The sequence below is a fragment of the Nothobranchius furzeri genome, chromosome 12 (assembly GCF_043380555.1).
Source record: "Nothobranchius furzeri strain GRZ-AD chromosome 12, NfurGRZ-RIMD1, whole genome shotgun sequence".
In the NCBI taxonomy this organism is placed as follows: domain Eukaryota; kingdom Metazoa; phylum Chordata; class Actinopteri; order Cyprinodontiformes; family Nothobranchiidae; genus Nothobranchius; species Nothobranchius furzeri.
Window position 1 is genome coordinate 35,984,636 of NC_091752.1, and position 27,063 is coordinate 36,011,698.

At 42.0% G+C, this 27,063-nt stretch overlaps 2 protein-coding genes and 1 long non-coding RNA gene across 10 annotated transcripts in view; all 3 read right to left on the reverse strand.

Moving 5' to 3' along the window:
- Positions 1-3,624: 3,624 nt before the first annotated feature.
- Positions 3,625-5,077, reverse strand: LOC129160673 (uncharacterized). Its single transcript, XR_011515600.1, has 3 exons — positions 5,016-5,077; positions 3,930-3,987; positions 3,625-3,852 (listed from the first exon to the last, which is right to left on the reverse strand). It is a non-coding gene; the product is annotated as an uncharacterized lncRNA (long non-coding RNA).
- A 1,884-nt stretch (positions 5,078-6,961) lies between these two features.
- LOC107373583 (arylamine N-acetyltransferase, pineal gland isozyme NAT-10-like) lies at positions 6,962-10,834 on the reverse strand. The gene has a single exon (XM_054737671.2). It carries the CDS (start codon positions 10,802-10,804, stop codon positions 9,929-9,931), a length of 876 nt encoding a protein of 291 aa, XP_054593646.2. The 5' UTR covers positions 10,805-10,834; the 3' UTR covers positions 6,962-9,928.
- Positions 10,835-13,182: 2,348 nt separating this feature from the next.
- The window catches only part of zmiz1a (zinc finger, MIZ-type containing 1a), a 153,951-nt gene continuing 140,070 nt past the window's right edge, over positions 13,183-27,063 (reverse strand). For 7 of the 8 annotated variants that reach the window (XM_054737674.2, XM_054737675.2, XM_054737676.2 and 4 more), the window contains 15 exons: positions 24,059-24,260; positions 23,688-23,969; positions 23,418-23,597; positions 19,526-19,594; positions 19,212-19,377; positions 18,993-19,134; positions 18,703-18,913; positions 18,448-18,553; positions 17,524-17,684; positions 17,365-17,432; positions 17,213-17,281; positions 16,847-17,124; positions 16,535-16,710; positions 15,859-16,104; positions 13,183-15,691 (listed from right to left, as the gene is read on the reverse strand). In XM_054737674.2, coding sequence (XP_054593649.1) covers positions 15,584-15,691; positions 15,859-16,104; positions 16,535-16,710; positions 16,847-17,124; positions 17,213-17,281; positions 17,365-17,432; positions 17,524-17,684; positions 18,448-18,553; positions 18,703-18,913; positions 18,993-19,134; positions 19,212-19,377; positions 19,526-19,594; positions 23,418-23,597; positions 23,688-23,969; positions 24,059-24,260 — 2,464 coding nt within the window. In that variant the 3' untranslated portion in view covers positions 13,183-15,583. The remainder of the gene's footprint in view (positions 15,692-15,858; positions 16,105-16,534; positions 16,711-16,846; positions 17,125-17,212; positions 17,282-17,364; positions 17,433-17,523; positions 17,685-18,447; positions 18,554-18,702; positions 18,914-18,992; positions 19,135-19,211; positions 19,378-19,525; positions 19,595-23,417; positions 23,598-23,687; positions 23,970-24,058; positions 24,261-27,063) is intronic. The other variant, XM_054737677.2, reaches the window with a different exon arrangement.

The following is a 27,063-nucleotide window of genomic DNA, read 5'->3' on the forward strand; positions in this document are numbered from 1 at the left end:
TGGGCTTCCTAAACGTATTTTGGCGTGGATTTTTCTGTCTTATTACTCATAGCAGCAAGTAAACATCACGTAAAACGTTGCCTCGTGATTTCTGCAGGCTGCTGTTTACGTGTTTTATGATCACAGCAATTAACCGGCTAAGCTGTATTTAATTTTTAAGCAATGGTTGATCAATTGTCAGATCACACATAAAAAGCACTTTGGATTGCTATTATCTGTCTCACCGAGACAGCTCTCAGACAGATCCTGAGACGCTCCTGCCTGACATATTTATTTTATTCACGGGAAAAAAATCAAACTAGTGATTTCTCTTGGCGTTCAGTTTATACATTCAAACAGCACAGCACTCTATTTAAACTACTTACGTGTAAATCTGTTATTTGTCCATCCATCCATCCATCCATCCATTTTCATCCGCTTATCCGGAGTTGGGTTGCGGGAGCAGTAGCGTCGAGAGTCCCAGACTTCCCTCTCCCCAGCCGCCTGAGCCAGCTCCTCCGGGGGAATCCCAAGGGGTTCCCTGGCCAGGTCCGGTAAGAAGTACGCTCCGACAGCTTCTGGCGTTTTTAAAAAGTATCCCAGGGGCACGGTAAGGGTCGGAGATGTTTAGTCTATTTCATTTCTGACTATATAAAACGACTTCTTCGGTTTTAAAGTGTGAAGTAAACTCAGACGAAGTAAAATCCAAGCCGATTCCGTCCACGTTTATGGTTACGACCCGTGTTGGTTTAGCTTCTTTTACCTGCCAAAATGGCGTCTACTAACTGAGAGTCACGTGGGGTCCGGAGCTCTATAAGGCTAGTGTTGTCTGTGAAAGTAGACATCTCAGGAACACTCCGCTGCGCTGGGGAACAGCGCCGCGTGATTATGTGTTTAATCTGCCCGCCTTGAGAAGATCCAGGGGTAGTTAGTTAGTTGGTTGTTTTTTTTTTGTGTGTGTTTAGATAGTGGGATACCTCGTTTCTTTTGAATAAATGTTGGCCCTTTTAAGACCCCCCATTTGTTCTCTTAAGAGGGGGGGGGTGTTACGTGCCGTGTCCCTTTTCGGCCACAAGATGGACTCAGTGGCCTTTGTCTCGCCCGTCTCCCGGTGCCCAGCTGTTCCAAACCATTGATGATCACTTGGCAGCAGTTAAAAGCTGCTCCCAGCCACCAGTTTGAGGAGAAGTTCAAGGGTAGTGTAAACTGGGAACAGTTTATACTATTCTCTTCTCCTCGGTTCGCTTTTGGTACAACTCGGTTCACTCGCTAGTGTTCGGTTTGCTCTCAATAGGATTTCGGATTTGGATTTAGGATTAGACCATTTGGCGTATAGACTTCGGACCGGCTTTAGATCCTGACCTCAGATCTCCCCTTTTGAATATATATATTTATTATTCTCAGTTTTCTTCCCACCCCCTTCTGGGGTGGCATTTTCCGTTTCTCCCTTTTTAAATATAGCTTCTTTTGTTTTGTGTATAGTATTGTTTTTTGGATTCTTTGTAAATATTCCATTCATTTTAGGGCTGCACAATTTATCGAAAAATTATCGTCATCACGGTAACAGGACGTGCAATAGGCCCATCGCAAAGCACATCAAAACCGGCGATAAATGTTTGGTTCAAACATTTCTATCCGTGTCGTACATCAACTTTTTGTGAACCAGCTCTGTTTTTTACGCGGAAGTATTATTTGACCAATCAAATGTAGCCCTTCTGATATTGCTGCCAATCAGATGGGTCCGTTCACGTAATACGCCCGCCCCCTACGTAGACCCTTACCCCAAAATTCCGAGTAGCCCCTGGCTGCATCCCGGAGATCGGGGCGGGGCTAAATGTGGGCGGGGTTAAACGTTTAGAGGTGGGTGGAGACAACTATTTGACTCCTGCCCCTCTCTCAATGGAACCAGGAAACTGCGAGTAGCCCCTTTCTAAGGATTAGAAAGCCCTAAAAACCCACAAAACCCATGTAAAGCATAACATTGGTAATCAAATGACTTGTTTGCTGGATGTCATGATAATTTTAAAGAGCAGATAATTACAGGCACCATTTTTGATCCAATCTGTTCTGATATTTTTATTCTTTTTTCTACTTTTGTATGGTATGTGTATTTATAGCACATAGGTATTTGTGTCTTTTAGCTATACTTTTGGTACCTCTATAAAAGGTTCAAGCATTTATAAGACTATTCTTTGAACCTGTCAAAACCATTTTAATAGTTGATTTTATCAATGCTGCCTTTATTTTAATAGTCATTTCCCAAGTGAGTGTAAAGCAGTACAGACACGGGCACATTTGTTGTACACTCAGTTATATCTGCTACATTAAGAGGAACAGAGACTTAAATTGTGCTGATACTTCTTAAAACACGCCAGGGTTTGAGGCGGGGTGGTGAGACATTGTGTGAGACACAAAAGAATGCAGACTAAATTTTTCAAAAAAGGTAAATTTAATAGAGCAAACAACAGCCAACACAGGAATAAAAAAAAGTACAAACAAATGAACCAAAAAGCACACAAAAAACAAGAGAACCTCCAAAAAAACAATGTGAGGAGGAAAAAGAATTGCAAAAACTGTGACACCGCTGTACTATGGCATTTCAAAACCAGAAAACACCTTCATCTTCCTTTTTTCCTCAATTTCTCTGCAGAACTCCTCATAGTCTGACTGAAAACTAAACATGAACAGGAACGGTTCCCTGCAATCGTTCATCTCCTCTTCATCCAGGCCATCACAGAAGCATAACCTCTCCACTGCCCTCCGGCAAGCTTCCCTGTCCATGGTGATGACCTGGGGAAGGGAAAGGCTTCCTTTGAAGGACCTTGTGGTACACCACCTTGCTGCCTCAAAGGTGTCCTCAAGCAGAGAATTCTCCTAATCAAAAATAAAGACATTAAAATTACTGCTGTCAAGAGATTAAAAACATATTTTACATTAATTATGTATGATCTGAAAGTAATCTAATCTTTCAATTTAATCTAATAACTGTACATAATATAAGCCTTATTTTCAATGCTAACAGCTAGCCAAACAGCTGATGCTGTGGTCTTTCCAAACTGCAGCACGGATGTGCGTCTGATACGGGAGAGAAGCTGTCAGCAGCCTTGATACTCAGCGACACACCCATTACATCCAAATGGTAACAATAACTTTGGAAAAAGTTGCAAGAAGGGTGAAAAAAAAACAGAGTAAAGATAACAAGGTCGCTGAAATAAACACTGCTGCAGCTAATCTCTCACCGGTCTTGTCACTGTAACGTCAACCCTTCAACTTATGAGTTTACATCAACCCTTCAAGAACAAGAAAAGAAATTGGTTTATTTAAAAGTCCCATAAAGAAGCAGTAGATTAAAAATGATAAACATAATTAAAATATATAACACGTTAATCATGGCTGTAAAAAATTAAATGCAAGTAATGGAATTATTTGACACCTCTAATTAAAATAGAGGTTGGAGAAGAAACAATGACACAAGAAAAGTCCAGTTCCAGCAAGTTCTCAGCCTCTGCTAGAAAGGAAAAAGATTGTGGTTCATAAAAAGCATATTAACGATGCAAGTTGTAAAAAAGATCAGCTGCTTAGTATTCTGGTTTAATGAAAATAGAGAAATGACTGAAAAACTTGCTTTGAAAAAAAAAGTGATCTGTCTGGAACGGTCTTAATTTTCTAATCTTGGCAAAGTAACAATTTCATTGTGCAGAAAGCGTGTTTTTCTAGCTGTGCATATGACAAAAGGTTGAATCTTGAATCTTCCCACATCCCATTTCGACAACCTAGGGGGTTGTGTACAATAATACTTGTTTGAACAATACCTGATGCTGCACAGACTAATTCAGTATGGCAGGACTTCTTAGGAGGGACCACTTCCAGGCCCTGAAATAAGTGAAGGAATTATGCTTTAGTCTGCAAGCAACAGTTAAACTACAAGAAATAATCAAATTGTCTCTCACCTGTTTTACTCTTTCCTCTCTCCGTCTTTTTCGTGCCTGCACTCTGTCTTCCTCAGACCTTGGTGATACAATGACAACATTCATTCACTATGAAAACATTCATGTTATTCTGTTGACACTTGACTAAGCAAAACGTTTATATAATTACACATATCAGATTAGCACTCTAACCATAATAATAAAGCCCATCAGGTGTAGAACTCAGATATGAACATAAAAAGCTTAAAAAACTAACATATTTCCCCCCGTAAAATATATTTTCCACCAAAAAGTAATCATGACTACACAACATATCTCCCCAAAGCTATAAAAGTGTTCCTACAGGTTTCTTCAACTTAAATTTAAGTCTGTTTAAGATCTTTCTAAAGCCATATGGAAAATTAATACCTATTTCACGGCACTATCAGCAAAAAAGTAAATAAAATAAAATTATTGAACTAATTTCATTTATTTATCTATACAACTTTACCAATATATTTTGACAAAACACTGGGTGGGCACTTGGTAGAAGATCAGTTATATTTTTAAACAAATGGTTAAAAATATAACCGATCTGGTTTGACATTAGAACCTTAATAATTTTTGTTGCCTATATTTTAGTTTAATTTTAAGACATTTTTTTTATTATTGCTAATTTTATTACCCTAATTTCTTGCAGTATTTCTATTGTATAAAAGCAACAGTGCAAACTGTAAAGACACAAAATTGAAATAAATGTCTAAAAATAGTGCTTCTCTTGGTGTCATCACTTGTTTGGAATATTTTGATGAACTTCAGAAGAAAAAGGCAGTACAGAAAACTTACATCCAACACAAATTTTAAGACCCAGATGCCAAAATTGAAGGGTTTCTCCAGTCTTTTAAAGGTATTACTTTCAAATTCATAAATTCAATGCTTTTAAGACTCCGTGGGAACCCTGTAAATATTTCTCCTCAAAAGTAAGTCGCCCCGCATGTGTAAAATAGGCTATATGTATCATCAAAACTCATAATGGGAAAAAAAACTTTAATTTCCAAGTTTATAAAACGTTCGCCCAACATTGGTCCTCGATATTGTTAAAACAGTGAAAGAAAAATCCTAGCTTACCTCCATTTTGGCAGCTACTTCCCTCTGTCCCGACACCTGTCACAGCATTGCACACACACATATAGCATGGGGGTTTCCTGATCCCATTGAGAGTGGGGCAGGACGCAGGAGTCAAATAGTTGTCTTCGCCCACCTCTAAACGTTTGACCCCGCCCACATTTAGCCCCGCCCCAATCTCCGGGATGCAGTCAGGGGTAGTTGAAAATTCCACTATCTCTGCTCCGCCCCCGCTTTCCGCTGCCACTCGCTTCTCTTGTTCGTCATGCTGGCTCAGAGCAACGAACGCACTTTGTGCTGAGTTTTCTGGAATCAGCTCTGCTTTCAAACGTGAACGTGAGTCCGCTCGGTGTCGTTAAGCAGCTGATAATAACCGGGCTGACTCCGACACGTGCCGGTGAACCAACCCACCTACCTCCATGTCGCTAGTGTTCCACGGGTGGTGATGTTAGCCCCAGGCTCTGATTAGCTTCCAGCTAAAAGGCTACAGCACTCTCCTCCCAGTCCCACCCTGCTAAAGAGGGCCTGGAAAAGTTCCCCCACACATCAAAGTGATTTTTCATTCATGAGCTTTTATAACCTTGTTATCAGGATAGTTGATTTGCTGCTTCACATAAAATGTCAGTCAGAAGCTCTGATAGCCAGTTATCTTAAGAGGAGCTAGTTCAATTTGTTAGCTTGTCATCAGAATCATAGTTGCAGTTTCATCATCTGAGCTGCTTTTTAAGATCTAGGTAAACGTGTTCAATTTGGGGTTAAAACCAAACATTTTCACATATTTTCCATGTAGTTTTTTTTTGCCAGTTAATCTTCTGAAAGGTAGACAATTGTTTTTCTCTTTCCCTCAGAAAATCTTAATATTCTCCTAGTTAGGCCCAGCACAGTACACTTCCCAATTACAGCAACAGCCTTATATCATAACCACATAAGTGGAGAAAATGTTCAGTAGCAATGAGAGAATTTGCTGTTGCATTTAAGTGATGTTAACTATTATTTAACATTTAAACTTATTTTCTGAATTTTTATTTATTCAAAAAACCCTGGTAAGGGATGTTATTCTGTATTTGGAGCATCAGAAAAAGTTTTATGGTGGTGGTGATGTTTTAAAGTCACTGAGAAACTGCATGCATGCAGTTTGTTGTTTTGCTGCTGAACCCTTTGGGATCCCCCCAGAAGAGCTGGCCCAAGTGGCTGGGGGAAAAATGGATGGATGGATGGATGGTAAAAAAAAAGAATAATTTAAAAGGGATACTTAGCAACTTTTTCATATTTTTATATACTCTTCTTCATTTCATTTCACTTTATTTATGAAGCCCCTTCCAGAACCTTATCGGATGTCCAAGTGCTGAACAATACAAGAAGCAATAAGAAACACATGAATTACGTATATCTTCCTTTCTGTTCTTGCGAAAAAATATTACATCTTCCCATTTAAAAATGAAGTGCTCCAATAATAAAGCTGCTAAAGTTTGTACAAAACATTGTAGCATGTGAACACATCTAAAAGAGGTGCTGAACAGTTTCAGGGTGGCTTCCACAAAAACAGCAGTTCACATCAATATCACTCTTAAACGTATAATTATTTGCAGGATAAGATTTATGAAGTATTTTGAATTACATTTCTTTGACCTTATTTGTTCCAAAATACTTGTTCGGAACGGCCCATACTCTTTTCTAAATAATATCAGTAACAAAAGAAAGGAATTCCAATGAGAAAGCTCATAAGGAATATATTAGCAGCTAAAGCTGCAGCCTTATAAACATATCAGATCTAGTGGCCACGGGATGAACTACATACACAGTAGATGAGAGATTTAATTCATAAATTAATAATAGTTAATAAATATATTTACTTAGTTACAAAATTTTACCAGCCTATAATTTCTAATCAAACATAAATTAATTAGTTATTAGATCAAAGACCAATAACACACTTAGACAATGATAATTAAAAAAAGTAAAATTCAGGTACATGAAAATAAATGTTTTTCCCCCACATTTATTATTTCTTTGATATGTTTTGCTCATAATTAAATAACATTGTGTTTTTTACACAGCAAACTGGGATTATAGCATCAATTTTGCCACTGTTGGGTGATTTTTTCGAAACTGCCTTAATATCACAGTTTTTTTCCTTAAAAGGGTTTTTAATTGTTTTTAGCTAAATAAAAGGAGTAAAATACTGTTAGAGCAAGTTTCCCTGTTGCTTATATCAAAATGTCATAAGCATTTTATTTTGAAATAATTCAGTAGATGTTTCTACTAAGTAACAATTGTCACTTTTAAAATGCCTCCTCATTTCATCACCTTAATATTATGATTCCCAAGAGGATTAAAAATATAGATGTGTAAATAAGCATCTATGATTAAAAACAAAGACTAGAACTTTTCTTTCTTCTTGTTCTTCTTGGAGCATTACTGCCACCAACTGGAGTGGAGTGAGACCTGGACCCTAAATACTATTTATGTCACAAAAAAAAATGAATAAAGGATACTTTATACTACGGTAATTACTGAACAGGCTTATTATTATTTTTTTTTACTTCATAATGCACAATTAACAGATTTAATTTTGACACTTTTTTAAGAGTAAATAAACAAAATACTAGTAAGACTTTAATCCCTCCATTCATTTTTGTCCACTTATCCGGAGTCGGGTCGCGGGGGCAGCAGCCTAAGTCCAGAGGCCCAGACTTCTCTCTCCCCAGCCACTTTGGTCAGCTCTTCTGGGGTAATCCCAAGTCATGCCCTGGCCAGCAGAGAAACATAGTCTCTCCAGAGTGCCCGGGTCTTCCTTTAGGTCTCCTCTTGGTTGGATGTGCCCGGAAAACCTCATCCGGGAGGTGTCCAGGAGGCATCCTAATCAGATGTCCGAGCCACCTCAACTGGCTCCTCTCGAGGAGCAGTGGGTCTACTCCGAGCCCATCCTGGATGACTGAGCTTCCCACCCTATCTCTAAAGGAGAGCCCAGAAACCCTGCGCAGAATACTCATTTCGGCCGCTTGTATCTGCAGTCTCATTCTTTTGGTCTGTACCAAAAGCTTGTGACCATAGGTGAGGGTAGGAATGTAAATCGACCAGTAAATCAAGAGCTTTGCCTTCCGGGTCAGCTCTCTCCACCACAACAGATCGGTACAACGCCCGCATCACTGCAGATGCAGCACCTATCTTCTTATCGATTTCATGCTCCATCTTTTCCTCACTATTGAACAAGAGCCTGAGATACTTAAACTCCTCCACTTGAGGCAGGACCTCATTCCTGACTTGGAGAAGGCATTCTACCCTTTATCAGATTTAGAGGAGCTGATTCTCATCCCAGCTGCTTCCCAGTCAGCTGAAAACTGCTGCTGTGAAAGCCGGAGAAATTTTGATGAAGCCAACCACATCATCTGCAAAATGCAGGGACTTGATCCTCAGGCCACCAAAATGGATTCCCTCAACACCGTGGCTGTGCCTAAAAATCCTGTCCATAAAAGTTATGAACAGAATCGATGACAAACGGCAGCCTTGGTGGAGTCCAACTCTCACTGTTAGCCAAGCTTTGACACCGGTTGTACAGGGACCTAACAGCCGTATTAGAGGGCCTGGTAAGCCCCCAAAGGGCCCCCCAAGGGTTGTGGTTGAAAACCTTTTTCCAAATCCACAAAACATGTAGATTGGTTGGGCAAACTCCCACGCACCTTCCAGGACCCTCCTAAGGGTATAGAGCTGGTCCAGTGTTCCACGGCCAGGACGAAGACCATATTGCTCCTCCTGAATCCAAGGTTCGACAATCCAACGGGCCCTTCTTTCCAGAACCACTAAATAGACTTTACTAGGGAGGCTCAGGAGTATGATTCCCCTGTAGTTGGAACACACTCTACCCCCAACCCAATCTGCCAGTTCAGTGGAACTGCCCCCAATGTCCACACAATATAGCAGAATTCCTATTCAGCCAACACAGTCCTACAACATCCAGCCTTTACGAACTCTGGGCAGATCTGCCGGTGGGATTTAGGAGGTCTTCAAAGTACTCTGTTTACTGACCCACAACGTCCTGAGTCGAGGTCAGCAGCACACCGTCACCACTACAACAGTGTTGGTAGCTCACTGCTTTCCCCTCCTGAGGCTGATGGTGGACCAGAATCTCCTTGAAGTCATACAAAATCTTGCTCCATGGTCTCACTTAACTCCTCCCACGTCCAGGTTTTTGCCTCTGCAACCACCCGGGCCGCACTCCACTTGGACTGCAGGTAACTATCAGCTGCCTCTGGGGTCCCACAGGCCAAAAAGATGCAATAGGACTTTTTCTTCAGCTTGACATACCTAACAGCCGGAGTCTACCAATGGGCTTGAGTCGTTGCCGCAACTACAGGCACCAACAACCCTGCTGCCGCAGTTCCGGTCACCTGCTTTTACAATGTAGGCATGGAACATGGCCTACTAGGACTCAAAATCCCCTGCCTCCCCTGGAACATTTTGGACATTCTGTTGGAGGTGGGAATTGAAGTTCCTTCTGACAGGAGACTTCGCTAGACATTCCCAGCAGACCTTCACAATATGTTTGGGCCTGCCAGGTCTGACTGGCATCCTCCCCCACAATCGAAGCAAACTCACCACCAGATAGTGGCCAGTTTACAGCTCCGCTCCTCTCTTCAACCGAGTGTACAATATATGCGGCAGTAGATCAGGTGGGATGACAACAAAGATGATCATTATTGAGCTGCGGCCTAAGGTATCCTGGTGCCAAGAGGACACATGGACACCTTTATGCCTGAACATGGTGTTCATTATGGACGATCCATGATGAGCACAGTTAATAAGACCTTGATAAATTGACAATAAATACAGATGTGTTCATCATGGTAATGTTTTAGTTATGCTACACAGGAATATAAATATAACTAATAACGTGTTAAAGTAGTTTTAAGAGTGTTTTAGAGTGTGTAGAATGTTTTGTTGCTAACAGGTTTCAGTTTTCTCTGCAACTTTATACCAAACAGTTCCTTCAGAACTTGCTCTATCTCATCATCAGTTGTGTTTCTCATGTATAAGACATCGACACCTTTATGGGGTTTGAATGTGACCTCGCTGAAGGTCCAGCCAATCAGAGCCCTGAATCCTGATGGCGTCTGCAGCGAGCAGATGGACTTATTAGTGAAGAGCGAGGCAGGATCTGTCTGAAGTCTGTTGCTTTTATCGATAAAATATTCTGACTCGCGTGGCTCCAGGGTGAAGCAGTAGATCTGCTTAGTCTCCTTCCTGTTCACGAGGCTGGATGTGGCAAATTCTGCATTGAGAACTTCTTGCTTTCTACCTGTCTTCTCCAGAACCCAGATGTTCCCCTTGTCAATGAGACGAAACACTCCTGCGGCTTGGATTTGATAATTTCCTGAAATGAGCTCCAGCGGCTCCCGTATCTGTGACGACACCCCAAAGCTGACATCAGCTATGTAAGCCTTCTCATCAATGATGATTTTGTGAATGAGATGAGAATCAAGAGGACCAAAGTCACCAAGCATACTGTTGAAAACTCTAGAGCTCAACGTCATGGCACTGAAGCCCATCTCTCTCAGCACCCACCCAAACAGGAAGTTGTTCTCCAGGCACCAGCCTCCCCGACAACTCCTCACAATCTTATTGAAAATCAGCTCCAGATCCATGGTGATCCTCTCACCACAGTGAATGCTGAGGTTTTCAAAAGGAATTGACATGACGTGCAGTTTGTGGATCAACGTCAGGGTTGGGAGATCCACTTTATCATAACGGCCATGGAAACCGATCCGTTGGAAGTACTCCTTCAAATTCATCATACCTGGAAAAAAATGTATGTTTATAGGCCAAATGTCTCAACCTGCTGCATGATAAAACATTTTCTAAATACACACACACACACACACACACACACACACACACACACACACACACACACACACACACACGCACACGCCTAATCCACATAGACACAGGTCAACTCAGCTGTATAAAACACCTTTGTGTCATCTATGTAAACAAACACTAAAGCAACAGCTGGATGTGAATTGTTTTTGTTGAATATTTGAATTTTGTATGTTAGCACATTGTGTACTCAATAGTTTGGAGACCTTATTACTGTAAATAAAATGTTTTATAAAGTTATATTTTGAGCAAGAAACACTAAGAATAACGTATTCAGTATTAAACGCTGCCCTGATATTAGGGAGGTTATTAATAGTCAATTACTTGTTTAAATATGAACAAGAACTACACTGATGGCGGATATATAACCCCCTCACCTAAACAAACACACAACAAACAGAGTTCACTGATCGATTGTGAATAACCTGAGTTATAAAATCAACAACAACTTACCTTTAGCCTGGAACATGTCCGCAGCTCTGATCAAAGTTGACGTCTGGCGATAACACACACTGACGTCACACTTTCGTTTTCGGAGCGGACTGCGCCTGCAACAGAGCTCGATACGCTTTTTACCAAACATCGGTATACACGTATCTTTCTGTTCTTAAAATATCCAATTTTACAACACGATTTTTGTTATATGTGTAATATGGATCCTTTACATAGTTCATCGCTTCTCGTGGACGTTTTCGTACGATTTCGACAATTAAATTGAAGCAATGCAATTATTTGATTTCAAACATGGAGATACATATTTTGGGCCTTTCATTTCAGGAGTTCGTAATTTAAAACTTAGTTTGAACCCCATATAAATAAACTGTTACATGAACTAATGTATCATGCGGAATAGCGAAAAGAGTTTTGAGTGAAGCTTAATTTCAAAACAAAGGTATATCCAAAGTGAGTGTGTCAGATTTGCAGCTATAATTAATCGGGCACGTTTTAAACGAACATCTTAAAGAAACTTGTACTTTTTTCTATAACCATTTCTGACTGTAGGTCTTTATATGTCAAGCAAAATCAAAAGTTTTTTTTCATGCTTTTATTTTTAAAGAAAAGTGTCTGCGCTTTAGGATTTGCCACGGTGAAACAGGAAGTAAGTGCAACAAATATCATTCAGAAGTTTTCCTGCTTGGAAAAGTACCAGAACATGTTTTCCAGTAAAGAAGTGGCAAATAGCAGAGTAAAGTAGATTTGAACAGGGGGGGGGGGGGGGGGGGGGGGGGGGATGGGGGGACGACGAATGAAGGAATAAATAAATTAATAAATAATTTAGTAAATAAATATTCAAAGTGATTACTCGTTTGATGCGGTCCTAAAGTTTGTCTTTTATCCATAAACTTTAGGCTACAGATGAAAAAAATTGTGGCAGTTCTTTGTGAAATTTGAGAAAGTGGCTTCGTTTTCAGGATATGAACATTAAAATAAAATCAATCTACAATTAATTCTTACATTTAAAACACTTTTTTGTGTCTTTACTTTTTCAAAAGGACCCAAAGATGATCACTGTCACCAAAGGATGCTCTGGCCACCAGCCTGGAGCAGACCCGCCATTCTGCAATTCTCCAGAACCTTCATTTGACCAGTCCACCCCGGCCCTACAGTATATTTGAACAAACTATTATAAATTACACCACTATTTTAAAACAGGCTTTAAAATGTTAAAAAGCTTTTTATATTTGTTCACCATAAAATATGCAGTTAGTCTACTAAACATCAATATTTTAAACTGTTCTTCATACTACATAATCTGTAGTTGCATCTAGTTTTTAGTTGTTGGACAAAATAAAATAGTGCTTGGTAAGCATTTGGTATGTGTTACAGCTGTGGTCCATAGCATGACAACAAGAGGAGATTTGGCTATAGCTCCCTGTCTCCTTTTGGAAGGAGCTAATAACTACCCCTCATACCATTCATATGCATGGAAAGTGAGTTTTGCAGAAAGACTATTAAACAGTTTCAATTTTCTTTGAAGAAGACAGTAAAGGGATTGGTTTGATGCTTGTTTTGGTTGCTCCACTTTAGTGCATGCTGGTAACAGGGCGCATTCTAGCTGACTGACAGCTCCCTCTTGTGGACACACCATTGCAGATCTATTGGTCAACGCTCCAGGCCCACTTAAGATTCGCTTTGCCTTAGAGGCTAGGAGAGAGACTTAGGGGCAAATACAAATTCTGAAAGATTTAATCATAGAACAGGGTCAGATAGTCACATTTAAGCCTTTTTAAGTTACTTTAAAATGAAGTATCCCAGCTTTAACGGCTCAAAAAAGACCCAGACGCCATGCACCTGTGTTTCATCTGAATACATATTTATTAGATAAATATTAGGATGTCACATCATCTAACTACATACAGATTTGCAAGACTAAAAATCACAATGTTCTTCTGACCAGTTTAGAATATGAAATGATTGTACACAGAATGTACAAAAACCAGACAATTGCCACTTGTGCCAATTGCTTCAGATTGTACCTTTATAGCAGATTAGCCACATTTCATAAAAATTATAAATTTGACAAAAAGTTTTTATTTTATTTTATTTTACAAACTGTAAATTCAGAGACAACCCTCGTTAGCCACCTAAGGCCAAGTGTCTCCAAGTCCCAATTATACCTCAAAAGGTCATGATAATTTGTGTAGCACCTTTAAAAAGTACACAGGTAATAGTGAAATACACAGAGGTTTAATATTACGCAAAGCAAAATGATTTTCTGTTTTGCTGAACCCACACAGTGTGAGGGTTTCATAAACTATCTTACATAAATGAACAGGCGTGGTTAAACAAGTCTGCACAGAGGCGATCAAACACAGACCGAGTTTTCCCAATTCAACGTCCGACAGGAAGAGGCAAGCTTTACAAATTCTAAATACACTATGCACACTCCCACTGGAGAAAATGAATACATTTCTGTTAACGTGTCTCTATTTGTCATTTACATTATATACAAACATCCCCTCACATCCCCACCCCTAAATCCTCTGCTTGTGAATGCAACCAGATTTCATTTTACAATATCCTCAACTCAATTTCCAACATCTGCAACTGGAAAATACAAACTGTGTTACAAGATGTGATGCTGTGACAGGTTACATTGAATTTTACACACTGTGTAGGGAAATAAAGTCTCCCGATGCGGCAGTGCATTGTCTTAAACAAACAAACAACATCTGACTCTTCAACTGCAACGTGACTCGACGACAGGTAAAGCCAAATGAAATTAAATTGGGAAGACTCCTTCGACGACGAGTAGAAGATTTGATCAAACCGATTCGAAAAACACCAGGCTGACAGTCTGAAATATGAAAATGTGATGGAAATATAAATGTAAGCAGGGAAAACACGATCAGATGCTAATTTAAATAAGGATGATGAGGTCACTCTTTCCAATGATATAAAAATAAAACATTTAGGTGAATTCTGGACCTCTAAGCAATAATAATATTCTTTTACAGGGAAAAACAGATCATTTAAAGATAATCAATTGTTACAAATATATAAATAAAGTAATAAAAATCTTATTTGCAAAATAATTCCAAGATTATCAGGGATCACGCGCATAAGTGTGTGTGTGTGTGTGTGTGTGTGTGCAGAGGTCGACGAAGACACAGTACCATGGAGTTGTCAGTAAAAGCTACAGGACTGTACACACATAATTTTCACAAAAGGCTATATAAAGACATCTGGGATCACAAACAGGTCATATGTTCATCTCTTTAAAAACGTAAAAAGACAGACCAACACAACAAAAGGAGATTGTGTCTGATCACACTAATTATTCTTTTTTCTTTTCTTTTATGTCTGTAGGAGGCTTGTAACTTAAACGGGAGACAAAGACTTAAACAAAGAAGACACATTTTACTAACGATAGAATTGACATTAAATAATAAATAGTTGTTTGAGCACATTTCAGCTGGAGAAACTCAACAGGATCTGTTGGCACACATGCACTTGTGATTAAAATGGTGCAGAGTTTAACACGAGAAGATGGCTAGGATCAGTCCATCAAGTCATCTCCAGCTCAGTCTTATCTGTCTCTTATGTTTCTCTACATCCTGTTTTTCTCTTTATGCTCAAAAGCAAACAAAACACACACACACACACGTTGGGAAATCTGGGGAGGTCAAAGGGCACAGTATGTGCCAAAGATTTGGAAGAACAAATTTTATAAAGGATAAAAACACTCTTACAAGACAATGATTACTCCCCTGGACTCATCTTTCATCACAAGGAAATTATATTTATAATCAAACAAACAAAAACTAACACAAGGTTCCTGTCTTCTCTGTGTTGGTGTGTATGATTATAGCTGCACAGATTCCCATGGAAAAGTCACAAATATCATATATGTTTATACACACATGAGTGTATTTAGTGCCCACCGACATGACTGCAAATGGTGCATTTTGAGCAAGAGGCAGGTGGAACTGGTGCGTAGAATCTTTACACAAAACAAAACACATATATAAAAAGGAGTGCAGAGATGAGAGGCTGTCCCGATTCCTTCCCCTGGAGTTCCCACACAGCTGTGCTCCATAACACACGTCAACTACTGAGAAAACAGTTCAAGTGTGTTCGCGTGTGTATGAGGACAGGAAGCTGCTTGACAGCACGCTGATGACAGCCGAATATGTGACCACTCCCTTAGGTGGAAGAAGGTATGCGGGGCAGAAAAGGGGAACAGGAAGGGGCTAGTTGTTCTCAAAAAGAGAGAGAAGGTCATCGTTGCTGTTGGCCGGGAGGTCGGGAGGGTCCAAGTATGAGAGTAACTCTTCTGGATTGGCCAGCTCTGGAAGCAGCTGTGGGTGAGGGGCAGAGAAAGCAATGAGAGGTGACACATTTACTGACCACAGCTCCTCAGAAGAAAAGGTCAAACAGAGCACACAGCAAAGCGACGAGAGCAGCTGCAGCAGACAAAAGTAGCTGGTAACTGGTAGCTTACGGCACCCAAAGCGCATACACTTACATCCAGCGAGGGTTCGGGCATGTCCTGGGCTCCCTGACCCATCTGCCCTTCTGAGGAGGGGTTAAAGTTCAGATCGCTGTGCGGGTGACTGCTCTGCCCAGGATGCTGAGGCTGGGGCTGCTGCTGGCGAGGCGGCTGCGATGGCTGGCCGCTGTGATGCAACTGCGGCCCTGTTTGGCTGCCAGGGTGTGGAGACGCATGCAAGCTCTGCTGCATGGAGTTATGGGACTGATCTGAATGGGACATCTGCAGATGCAGGACGCAAACAGAAAGCAAGAGAAGAGTGAAAAGAAAGGAAAAAAGGCAACGTGTGAGAAACACAGGGAGGGTAGGACAGATTGTCAAGGAGGGGAGGGGGAATGAGTCCCAGCATGAATAATATGGAACAGGCCTTTTTAAATGGAAGCTGTGATTAGCAGATGTGCAGCTTTTACGGTGATGAGAGCATGTGGGCATGACTGAGCTCACATGCTGGCTAGAGGCTCAGGCTGCACCTAGCTCAGACAAAATATCTGTGGCTTTACGTGGACACACTCATTTTGCTGTTGTCTTTACAAGCTCAGTAACAACATTACACTACAGATCTACTGCAGCAGCAGAGGTGTGGGTTTTAGGGAAACTTAAGTCGCACAATTATTGGTTTCATGGTTTTCCGAGGCAAATTGAATCCACTTACTGCATCGGTCATGCTGTGGCTAAGGGGTTTGTCCTGGGAGAGGAGGCCACCAGGTCCATCGGGGGGGTGGGACAGCTGGGGCCCATGGATGAAATCATTCATAGGAGGACCTCCACTACCTCCAGAATGATTCCCATTAGGGAAGTCAAAGCTCCCTTGGGTGTGGTAGCTGTTGCCTTGAGAGACAAAATCAAAAGCACTTATTGATTTTTATTTGGTACATTCAGATTATTATATGTTGCTAGATTGTGTGGCAAAGTTACATCTTTGATCATTTTAAGAAGTTCAGCGTCCAGCTTTCACTTTCATTACCTGTTCCAGGGTAATCTCCCCCGTTGCCACTGGGATGCTGACCAGGGTGAGGGTGGTATGGGCTTGGACCTGGCCCTGGTCCAGATCCTGGTCCTGGACCGGGCCCTAACTGAGCAATCATGTCCATCACATTGGGCATGGTCATCTGACTCGGGCTCATGGTCTTGAAGCGCTTGGCCAGAGGCCCGTCGGGGTCCTCTTTGATGTGCAGCTCAGACTTGATAGGAACAGGTCTCCAGCTACATGTTGGGTCTATGGTGACCTCTTCAAACTCAGAACTGATGGAGGAGATAAAAGAAGGTGCTTGATTCAGAAAGAAAATGAGCCGCATGATGTATTCAGCAGGCGAAAAAAAAGGAAACTGACTTTTGGATGGCGTTGAGAATCCCCCACATGAACTGGTCAACTTCCAGACCTTCCAGTAAGGCTGTTTTACTAAACAAGAGAAACATTTAACACATGACATTTCTTAATACCAACTCAACCTTTTAATCCTTAAAAACAGTTTTTTTACTTACTTGCACACAGGACACCTCCACGTCCCCCGCTCACAGTTCAGCTGCAGGTAGGACTCCAGATCAAAGCACTAAAGAGGGCGACATCCCAAACCTCCATTAGAACAACATGCTTGGTGTTGTTACTTTTTCCATTTCTTGCCATTTAATGCTAAAACGTACCTGCACGTGTTTGCAGTCGTGCCCCCGTGCGGGTAGCTGGATGCGCCGGAAGGTAATGGGACATTTCAGCGACACTTTAATGGCCGTCTGCTCCACTCCGTCCTCTCCGTTAAGAGCGGCGTTGCCTGCTGAAGCCACCACGCTGCTGAAATTCCTCTTAACTAAACACAGGGAGTATTTCAGAGTTTTATTTTGTGCACAGATGTTCTTTGAGAATAAGGGCACTGACATGAAGAGAAAGTAGTGTGAGCTCACACAACAAAGATACATTACTGTATTAGCGACACTAAAGCCTGGTTTATGCTTCTCCGTCAGCTCCGCAAGGGACAGACACGCACGGATTGATGGAAGCGTTTTGCTCTCTTACTTCTCCGTCTCCTGGAGAGTGTTGCAAAGCAATTGCCCGGCAGGACAACAGAGGGCGTGGCGCTGTTCTGTGGTATCCTGTCATGTATCGGTCCAAGATCATGTGTTAATATTGTGTTTTTTGTGTATATAAGAGACTTTTAACACGGACATATTTGTCTCTCATTCTTCCACCTCTTCATGCGCTCCCCACCTCTAAACCCACGTTTCCTGTCAGTTCCGTCCACAAATAAAACGCTTGCTGCGCATCTTTTCACTCCTCCAGTCACGGTTTAGAGTTTTGTCGCGAGGTATTCTTCAAGCTTCTCCGTGTCTGCCGCTAGTTATCCTCGGCTCTCTTTGCAATGGCGGCGCTGTAAACAACAGCGGCGTCCTGACCAATCACAAGCTTGCGTAATCCGTCTCGTTCGACGGAGGTTTAAAAAAGTGGGCTCGACTCCGTACGTACTTGCGTGCCTGCCGGAGCCCTACGCAAGGACGGATAATGGCGTTGCGTGTCTCCGCACTGACGCAGACGGAGAAGCATGAATCAGGCTTAAGAGACAAAACGAGCCTTACTCTTGGTGATGCAGTGTTCTGCAGGAAGGAGCCTCTTCTTCAGAAGTCCCTGGAGGACAGAGCGCACAGATGGCCTGTGGACCAGCTGAAGCACAAACAGGTGGGACTGCGAAGCAACACAACAGCAAACAAACAAACAAAGTCAGCACAGACAGCTTCACCCCCGAGTCTAATCTGCACAATAATTTACAGAGTTAAATCAACCGTGTGTAACTCGGCCCAGCTGAGGCTTCTGTTTCCGCAGCGTGTACTCACACAGCAGCAGGCGGTGACTGTGATTTGGATGGTGTTCCTCCCTGGTTGGCACACATGCTTCAGGTGCAGCGGTTTGTGGGAGGTTTTGTTGTCGCCCCTCTCGATGGTCAGTGGGGTGGCGTTGACACTGACCTGGACCGAGGCGGGCCAATTTGTGTTCATCTGCCGGTCTTCATGGTGGTAGCACTTAAACTGCAGTTCAAGGTCTGACCTGTGAGCATAGCCAAGTGGTTAGAGATAAAAAAGTTAAGCTTGTGTTTTGCAGCACTAAGCAACTGTGATAGTCCTACCTCCACATGAGGGTCTGGTGGACGGACGGCCGCAGGTGGAAGACGTGGTTACTAACAGCCAAGTTATGCTCCAGGCGGAATGGCTCCAGTACTACCCCATCCCTGACTGGGAACGTCAGACGTAGCTCCTCATTAGGGTTATCTAAAGGAGGTAAGTTAAAGTTTAAAAAGACAAATATGTTGTGAATTCATTTTCTTAAAAACGGTTGGTGGACTCACTTGGAGGGGGCGGAAGTGTTGTCATATTTGGTTTCATGTCAGGTGGAAACGGGGGCTTCACATCCTGGTTTGGCGACAGATATGGAGCAATATTACTCCCAGGGGTCATAGGAGGAGTGGGGTTTCCAGGGACCGGCGAGTGGGGGTAGTTACCAGGCCTGGGGGGCTGTTAAAAAAGCAATAAATGTGCAACAATAAAACCATCTGCAGGACCTTAATAGACAAACCTGACTGGATCAGATTAGCTGTGTGAGTTTTGGTATGTCATAGTAGAAATTGAACCATGTTTCTGTGGACAGGAAGTGAAAACTTACCCCGCTACCCTGGCTGTAGGAGTATCCACCTCCAGAAAAGTTGGTGCTCTGATTATTGAAGGGCTCTTGCTGTTGTGGGGGAATCAAAAACATTATTTATTGATACATTTTCTTATGCTTCCTTGTATATATCTATATCTATCTATACATACATACATACATTCATATATATATATATATATATATATATATATATATATATATATATAGATGATAGATAGATGATAGATAGATAGATAGATAGATAGATGATAGATGATAGATAGATAGATGATAGATAGATAGATGATAGATAGATGATAGATAGATAGATGATAGATAGATAGATGATAGATAGATAGATGATAGATAGATGATAGATAGATAGATAGATAGATAGATAGATAGATAGATAGATAGATAGATAGATAGATAGATAGATAGATAGATAGATGATAGATAGATAGATGATAGATAGATAGATAGATAGATAGATAGATAGATAGATAATAGATAGATAGATAGATAGATAGATAGATAGATAGATAGATAGATAGATAGATAGATAGATAGATAGATAGATAGATATAGATATATATTTAGATATTCAGTGGGGCAAAAAAGTATTTAGTCAGCCACCGATTGTGCAAGGTCTCCCACTTAAAATGATGACAGAGGTCAGTAATTTACATCATATGTAAACTTCAACTGTGAGAGACAGAATGTGAAAAAAAATCCATGAATTCACATGACAGGATTTTTAAAGAAATTATTTGTAAATCAGGGTGGAAAATAAGTATTTGGTCAATAACAAAAATTCAACTCAATACTTAGTAACATAACCTTTGTTGGCAATAACAGAGGTCAAACGATTACTATACAGGTGCTGGCCAGTAAATTAGAATATCATCAAAAGGTTGAAAATATTTCAGTAATTCCATTCAAAACGTGAAACTTGTACATTATATTCATGCAATGCACACAGACCAATGTATTTCCGATGTTTATTACGTTTAATTTTGATATTTATAGGTGACAACCAATGAAAACATCAAATCTGGTATCTCAGAAAATTAGAATATTCTAAAGGCCAATGAAAAAATGTTTGTTTCTCTAATGTTGGCCAACTGAAAAGAATGAACATGAAAAGAATGTGCATGTATAGCACTCAATACTTAGTCGGGGCTCCTTTTGCCTCAATAACTGCAGTAATGCAGCGTGGCATGGACTCGATCAGTCTGTGGCACTGCTCAGGTGTTATGAGAGCCCAGGTTGCTCTGATAGTCGTCTTCAGCTCCTCTGCATTGTTGGGTCTAGCGTATTGCATCCTCCGCTTCACAATACCCCATAGATTTTCTATGGGGTTAAGGTAAGGCGAGTTTGCTGGCCAATCAAGGACAGGGATACCATGGTCCTTGAACCAGGTGCTGGTGGTTTTGGCACTGTGTGCAGGTGCCAAGTCCTGTTGAAAGGTGAAGTCTGCATCCCCATAAAGTTGGTCAGCAGCAGGAAGCATGAACTGCTCTAAAACTTCCTGGTAGACGGCTGCATTGACCCTGGACCTCAGGAAACAGAGTGGGCCAACACCGGCAGATGACATGGCACCCCACACCATCACTGACGGTGGAAACTTTACACTGGACCTCATGCAACGTGGATTCTGTGCTTCTCCGCTCTTCCTCCAGACTCTGGGTCCTTGATTTCCAAAGGAAATGCAGAACTTGCTTTCATCAGAAAACATAACTTTGGACCACTCAGCATCAGTCCAGTCCTTTTTGTCCTTGGCCCAGGCGAGACGCTTCTTGCGCTGTTTCTTGTTCAAGAGTGGCTTGACACACGGAATGCGACACCTGAATCCCATGTCTTTCATGAGTCTCCTCGTGGTGGTTCTTGAAGCGCTGACTCCAGCTGCAGTCCACTCTTTGTGGATCTCCCCCACATTTTTGAATGGGTTTGTCGTCACAATTCTCTGCAGGGTGCGGTTATCCCTAGAGCTTGTACACTTTTTTCTACCACATTTTTTCCGTCCCTTCGCCTGTCTGTTAATGTGCTTGGACACAGAGCTCTGCGAACAGCCAGCTTCTTTAGCAATCACCTTTTGTGTCTTGCCCTCCTTGTGCAAGGTGTCAATGATTGTCTTTTGGACAGCTGTTAAGTCAGAAGTCTTCCCCATGATTGTGGTGCCTTCAAAACAAGACTGAGGGACCTTTTAAAGGCCTTTGCAGGTGTTTTGAGTAAATCAGCTGATTAGAGTGGCAGCAGGTGTCTTCTATATTCAGCCTTTTCAGAATATTCTAATTTTTTGAGATACCAAATTTGGAGTTTTCATTAGTTGTCACTTATGAATATCAAAATTAAACGTAATAAACATCGGAAATACATTGGTCTGTGTGCATTGCATGAATATAATGTACAAGTTTCACGTTTTGAATGGAATTACTGAAATATTTTCAACCTTTTGATGATATTCTAATTTACTGGCCAGCACCTGTAGGTCTTTACCAGGTTTGCACACACAGTAGCTGGTATTTTGGCCCATTCCTCCATGCAGATCTTCTTGAGAGCAGTGATGTTTTGGGGCTGTCGCCGAGCAACACGGACTTTCAACTCCCTCCACAGATTTTCTATGGGGTTGAGGTCTGGGGACTTGCTAGGCCACTCCAGGACTTTCAAATGCTTCTTTCGGAGCTACTCCTTTGTTGCCCGGGCGGTGTGTTTGGGATCATTGTCGTGTTGGAAGACCCAGCCACGTTTCATCTTCAAAGCTCTCACTGATGGAAGGAGGTTTTGGCCCAGAATCTCACGATACATGGCCCCATTCATTCTGTCCTTAACACGGATCCGTCGTCCTGTCCCCTAGGCAGAAAAATAGCCCCAAAGCATGATGTTCCCACCCCCATGCTTCACAGTAGGTATGGTGTTCTTGGGATGCAACTCAGTATTCTTCTTCCTCCAAACACGACGAGTTGAGTTTATACCCAAAAGTTCTACTTTGGTTTCATCTGACCACATGACATTCTCCCAATCCTCTGCTGTATCATCCATGTGCTCTCTGGCAAACTTCAGACGGGCCTGGACATGCACTGGCTTCAGCAGCGGAACACGTCTGGCACTGCAGGATTTGATTCCCTGCCGTTGTAGTGTGTTACTGATGGTGACCTTTGTTACTGTGGTCCCAGCTCTCTGCAGGTCATTCACCAGGTCCCCCCGTGTGGTTCTGGGATTCTTGCTCACCGTTCTCATGATCATTTTGACCCCACGGGATGAGATCTTGCGTGGAGCCCCAGATCGAGGGACATTATCAGTGGTCTTGTATGTTTTCCATTTTCTGATAATTGCTCCCACAGATGATTTTTTCACACCAAGCTGCTTGCCTATTGTAGATTCACTCTTCACAGTCTGGTGCAGGTCTACAATTCTTTTCCTGGTGTCCTTCAAAAGCTCTTTGGTCTTGGCCATAGTGGAGTTTGGAGTTTGACTGTTTGAGGCAGTGGACAGGTGTCTTTTATACAGACAATGAGTTCAAACAGGTGCCATTAATACAGGTAACGAGTGGAGGACAGAAAAGCTTCTTAAAGAAGACGTTACAGGTCTGTGAGAGCCAGAGATTTTCCTTGTTTGAAGTGACCAAATACTTATTTTCCACCCTGATTTACAAATAAATTCTTTAAAAATCCTGCCATGTGAATTCATGGATTTTTTTTCACATTCTGTCTCTCACAGTTGAAGTGTACCTATGATGTAAATTACTGACCTGTGTCATCATTTTAAGTGGGAGAACTTGCACAATCGGTGGCTGACTAAATACTTTTTTGCCCAACTGTATATATATATATATATATATATATATATATATATATATATATATATATAAAATAGTGCAGTTACAATACTATGTTGTAGAACAGCAGACCTTATAGTACTGGCCCATAGGCATGCCGGGAGGGTACTGTCCTTGGCCCTGCTGCACTGGCATTCTCTGACTAGGGTAGTTAGGGGAGGGCAGTGGCCTGGACGCATTTGATGTTGGGTATTGGCCCTGCTGTGTCTGGAACTGGCTGTTTGGCCCATACTGCTGACCTCCGTAACTCCCCTTAATGAAAAGGTACAAAGAAAAATAAAATTTTTGCTGAATGCTTCAAAATACCTAACATTCAGAGGGGTTTTTGAGCTTTCCACTGACCTCTCCGGGATATGGCCTCTTCATCCCTGGCATGGGCATGCTCTGCCGAGGTCCCCCAGGATACCCTTGCTGTGGCATCCTTTGGCCGTGAGCTCCAAAAGGCGTCATGCCTGCTGATCGAGCCTGGTTCATTCCCATTGGAGGCCCACTCATGGTGGGGTTGTTCATAGCTGAACTCATGCTGGATGGATTCATAGCCCCCGGGGGGCCTCGTGGGCCGGGTTGGTTCATGAACTGGCTGTTGTAGGCTGGAGAAGGCCCCATTTGAAACGATGGACACATCTGATGAAACAAAAAGTTTTGGGGGTAAATGTGGCCATCAGCATGGAAACATCAGGAGACTACAACCATACGCAGGTGTGTGTTTTTACCTGTCCATACTGGTTCATGTCCTTATTCTGGGTTTCCTGCAGGGCCGCCACTGTGGCCGTCGCTGTTGCTGTAGCTGTAGCAGCGGCGGCAGCAACAGCTGCAGCTGCAGCAGCAGCAGCAGGTGGAGTAAAGTCACCAGAAGGACGTGCGTGGGTAGTCATTCCCATACCTCCAGGTGGGGCGTTTGGGCCTCCAGAGTAACTGTTAACATTAAGAGAAAGTAAGTTTCAGTTATTATCGAGAGTGTCTGTTTTGACCTCTGGATTAAAACAGTCACATGGCATCTGTTTTGACTATTTACTAGGGATGTGAATCTTAGAGCAACTCACGATTTGATTTGATTCCGATTCTCAGGGTGCCAATTCAATTCAGAATTGATTCTCAATTTAAATCAATTCAAAATCAATATTAACAAAGAGTGTCAGTTCTAGGATTAACTACTGTGTTGTACAAGTTAGTTAAAGCTATGTGAAATTTTTATTTCTAATTTACAAGGTAAAATAAAGTGATTCTAAAACTGTTAACAGAAGCAATCTTTTGACCAAAAGGCAACATTTATTTTTGCTTACCTTGTAAAATATAATAAATCTCTTGCTACCTTACAGTAGCTTTGAAAGTAATACGGTAAAATACTTTACAAGTATGTGTGGAAACAAGTTTAACATTTGAGTCCTCAACCTGTTCAAAAAAAGTGCCTCAGATTTCTTACAACGGAAAATGTGCTCTCTCATTTATCAATAACTTAAAATAAACACATGAGTAATCCCGAGTACTCACTTATCAACTTAGAAAATAAATATGAGAATATCTAAAATTTCTGAGTGTGGAAACAATGACATTCAAGTGCCCACTTATCAGCAGATTCAAAAATAAATCATCTCAATTTATGGGACCACAAAAGTAAACGGAGTACGAACTCTCCTAACAAAGATAAAAAAACAGACAAAAGTGCATCTCAAACCTGTAACATGCCAAATATTTGAGTTCTTGGGATCGATTCTGAACCTTTGTGAATCGATTCTGAATCTTGATAAATAAGAATCCTGATTCAGACTTGAATCGATTTTTTTCAGCACCTCTACTATTTACAACCTGCCCATTCATTCCACAGTGCCTTAAATATAAGTCCAATGTGGAAATGAGAGAAGTTTGCCTTCAGGGTATTCTGACAGAAGTAGCATTACAGAGAAACTAGGAAGTTGGCAGGATTTAAATCCAGACAGAGTCCGAGGTGGAAAAGGTGACAGCAGATAATTGACACAAATATGAATTTCACCCAAAAATCTGAGTATGGACCTAAAAGTAAATGCTAAATTTTACATTAATGTTCTACTCTCATCTCAATAAGGTTTAAATGAGAACAGAACAAGGATGTGATTTGGGTAAAAAGTGGTTTGGGTTAAAATAGATCCATCTGCAGAGTTAACTATGTTATAAAGTCTGATTGTCATGTGGCAGAAAGCCCTGAAGGCAAACCCATCCCATGAGGTGTGAACACACATGCGAAGCTGCACGTCACTCTATGACGCATATCAACAGCTACGTGCCTGGAAGTGGTATGTTAATGTAAAATCTGTGACTTGAAATGTTTTTTCTCTGAAATTTTCTCCTTTATCCACATCTCCATTATCTATGTCATCATTCATAAACAAGGTTAACCTAGAAATCTAGACCAACCGTATAAGTAGTAAAATGACTCTGCTCTGCAGGTCGGTCTAGCCTCACTTGCTCTACCATTGAACCAAACAAATTTGTGTCTAGCCAATCACAGCACTCTATGATTGTAGAAATATTTTGTGGGGGCTAAGGCAGGGTAGTGATACTTGAGTAATTTATTTAGAAATAAGACGTATTGCTTCTTCTTGAGTGATCAGACATAGTGCAGCCTATAGACCCATTATAAAGAAAAACATTCTCTCGCCCAGACGGGGATCACCGGGAGCCCCCTCTGGAGCCAGGCCTGGAGTTAGTGGCATGTTGGCGAGCGCCTTTTCCCATTTCCATGAGCTCACCACTCGTGGGATAGGGCAAAGGGGTTGGATGCATTGTGTGTCGGGTGGTAGCCGAAAGCAGGGACCTTTGAGATCTGATCCTCGGCAACAAAAGCCAGCGCTTGGTACGTGGAATGTCACCTCTCAGGTGGGAAAAGAGCCAGAGCTGGTGTGAGAGGTTCCGGCTGGATATAGATGGACTCATCTCAACGCATGACTCTGGCTCCGGAACCCATTTCCTCGAGAGGGGTTGGACTTTCTACCACTCTGGAGTTGCTCCCACTGAAATGCGCCAAGCAGGGGTGGGCATACTTGTTGTGCTTATGCACCAAACTGCAGTTCAGACTACCCACCCTTTTTGGAGTCCTTGGAGGGGGTCCTAGAGAGCGCTTCTTCTGGTGGCTCCCTCGTTCTGCTGGGGGACTTTAACACTAATGTGGGCAATGACAATGAGACCCGGAGAAGTGATCTGAATTTGAGCGGTCTTTTGTTACTGGACTTCTGTGCTAGTCATGGATTGTCCATAACAAACACCATGTTCAAGCATAAAGGTGTCCATATGTGCTCTTGGCACCAGGATACCTTAGGATGCGGCTCGATGATCGACTTTGTTGTCATTTCATCAGATCTGTGGCCACATGTCTTGGACACTCAAGTGAAGAGGTGGGAGGAGGTGTCAACTGACCACTACCTGGTGGTAAGTTGGCTTTAATGGGGGTGGAGGAAGTTAGTCAGACCTGGCAGGCCAAAACGTTTGATGATGTTCTGCTGGAAACATCTTTCAGAGTCTCCTGTCAGAAGGAGCTTCAATTCCCACCTCCTACAGAATTTCAAACATGTCCCAAGGGAGGCGGGGGCATTGAGTCAGAGAGGGCCATGTTCCGTGCTTCCATTGTTGAGCCGGCTGACCAGAGCTGCGGCCGCAGGATTGTCGGTGCCTGTCGTGGTGACAACCCCCAATCCATTAGTGGACACCAGTGGTTAGGTATGCCATCAAGCTGAAGAAAGAATCT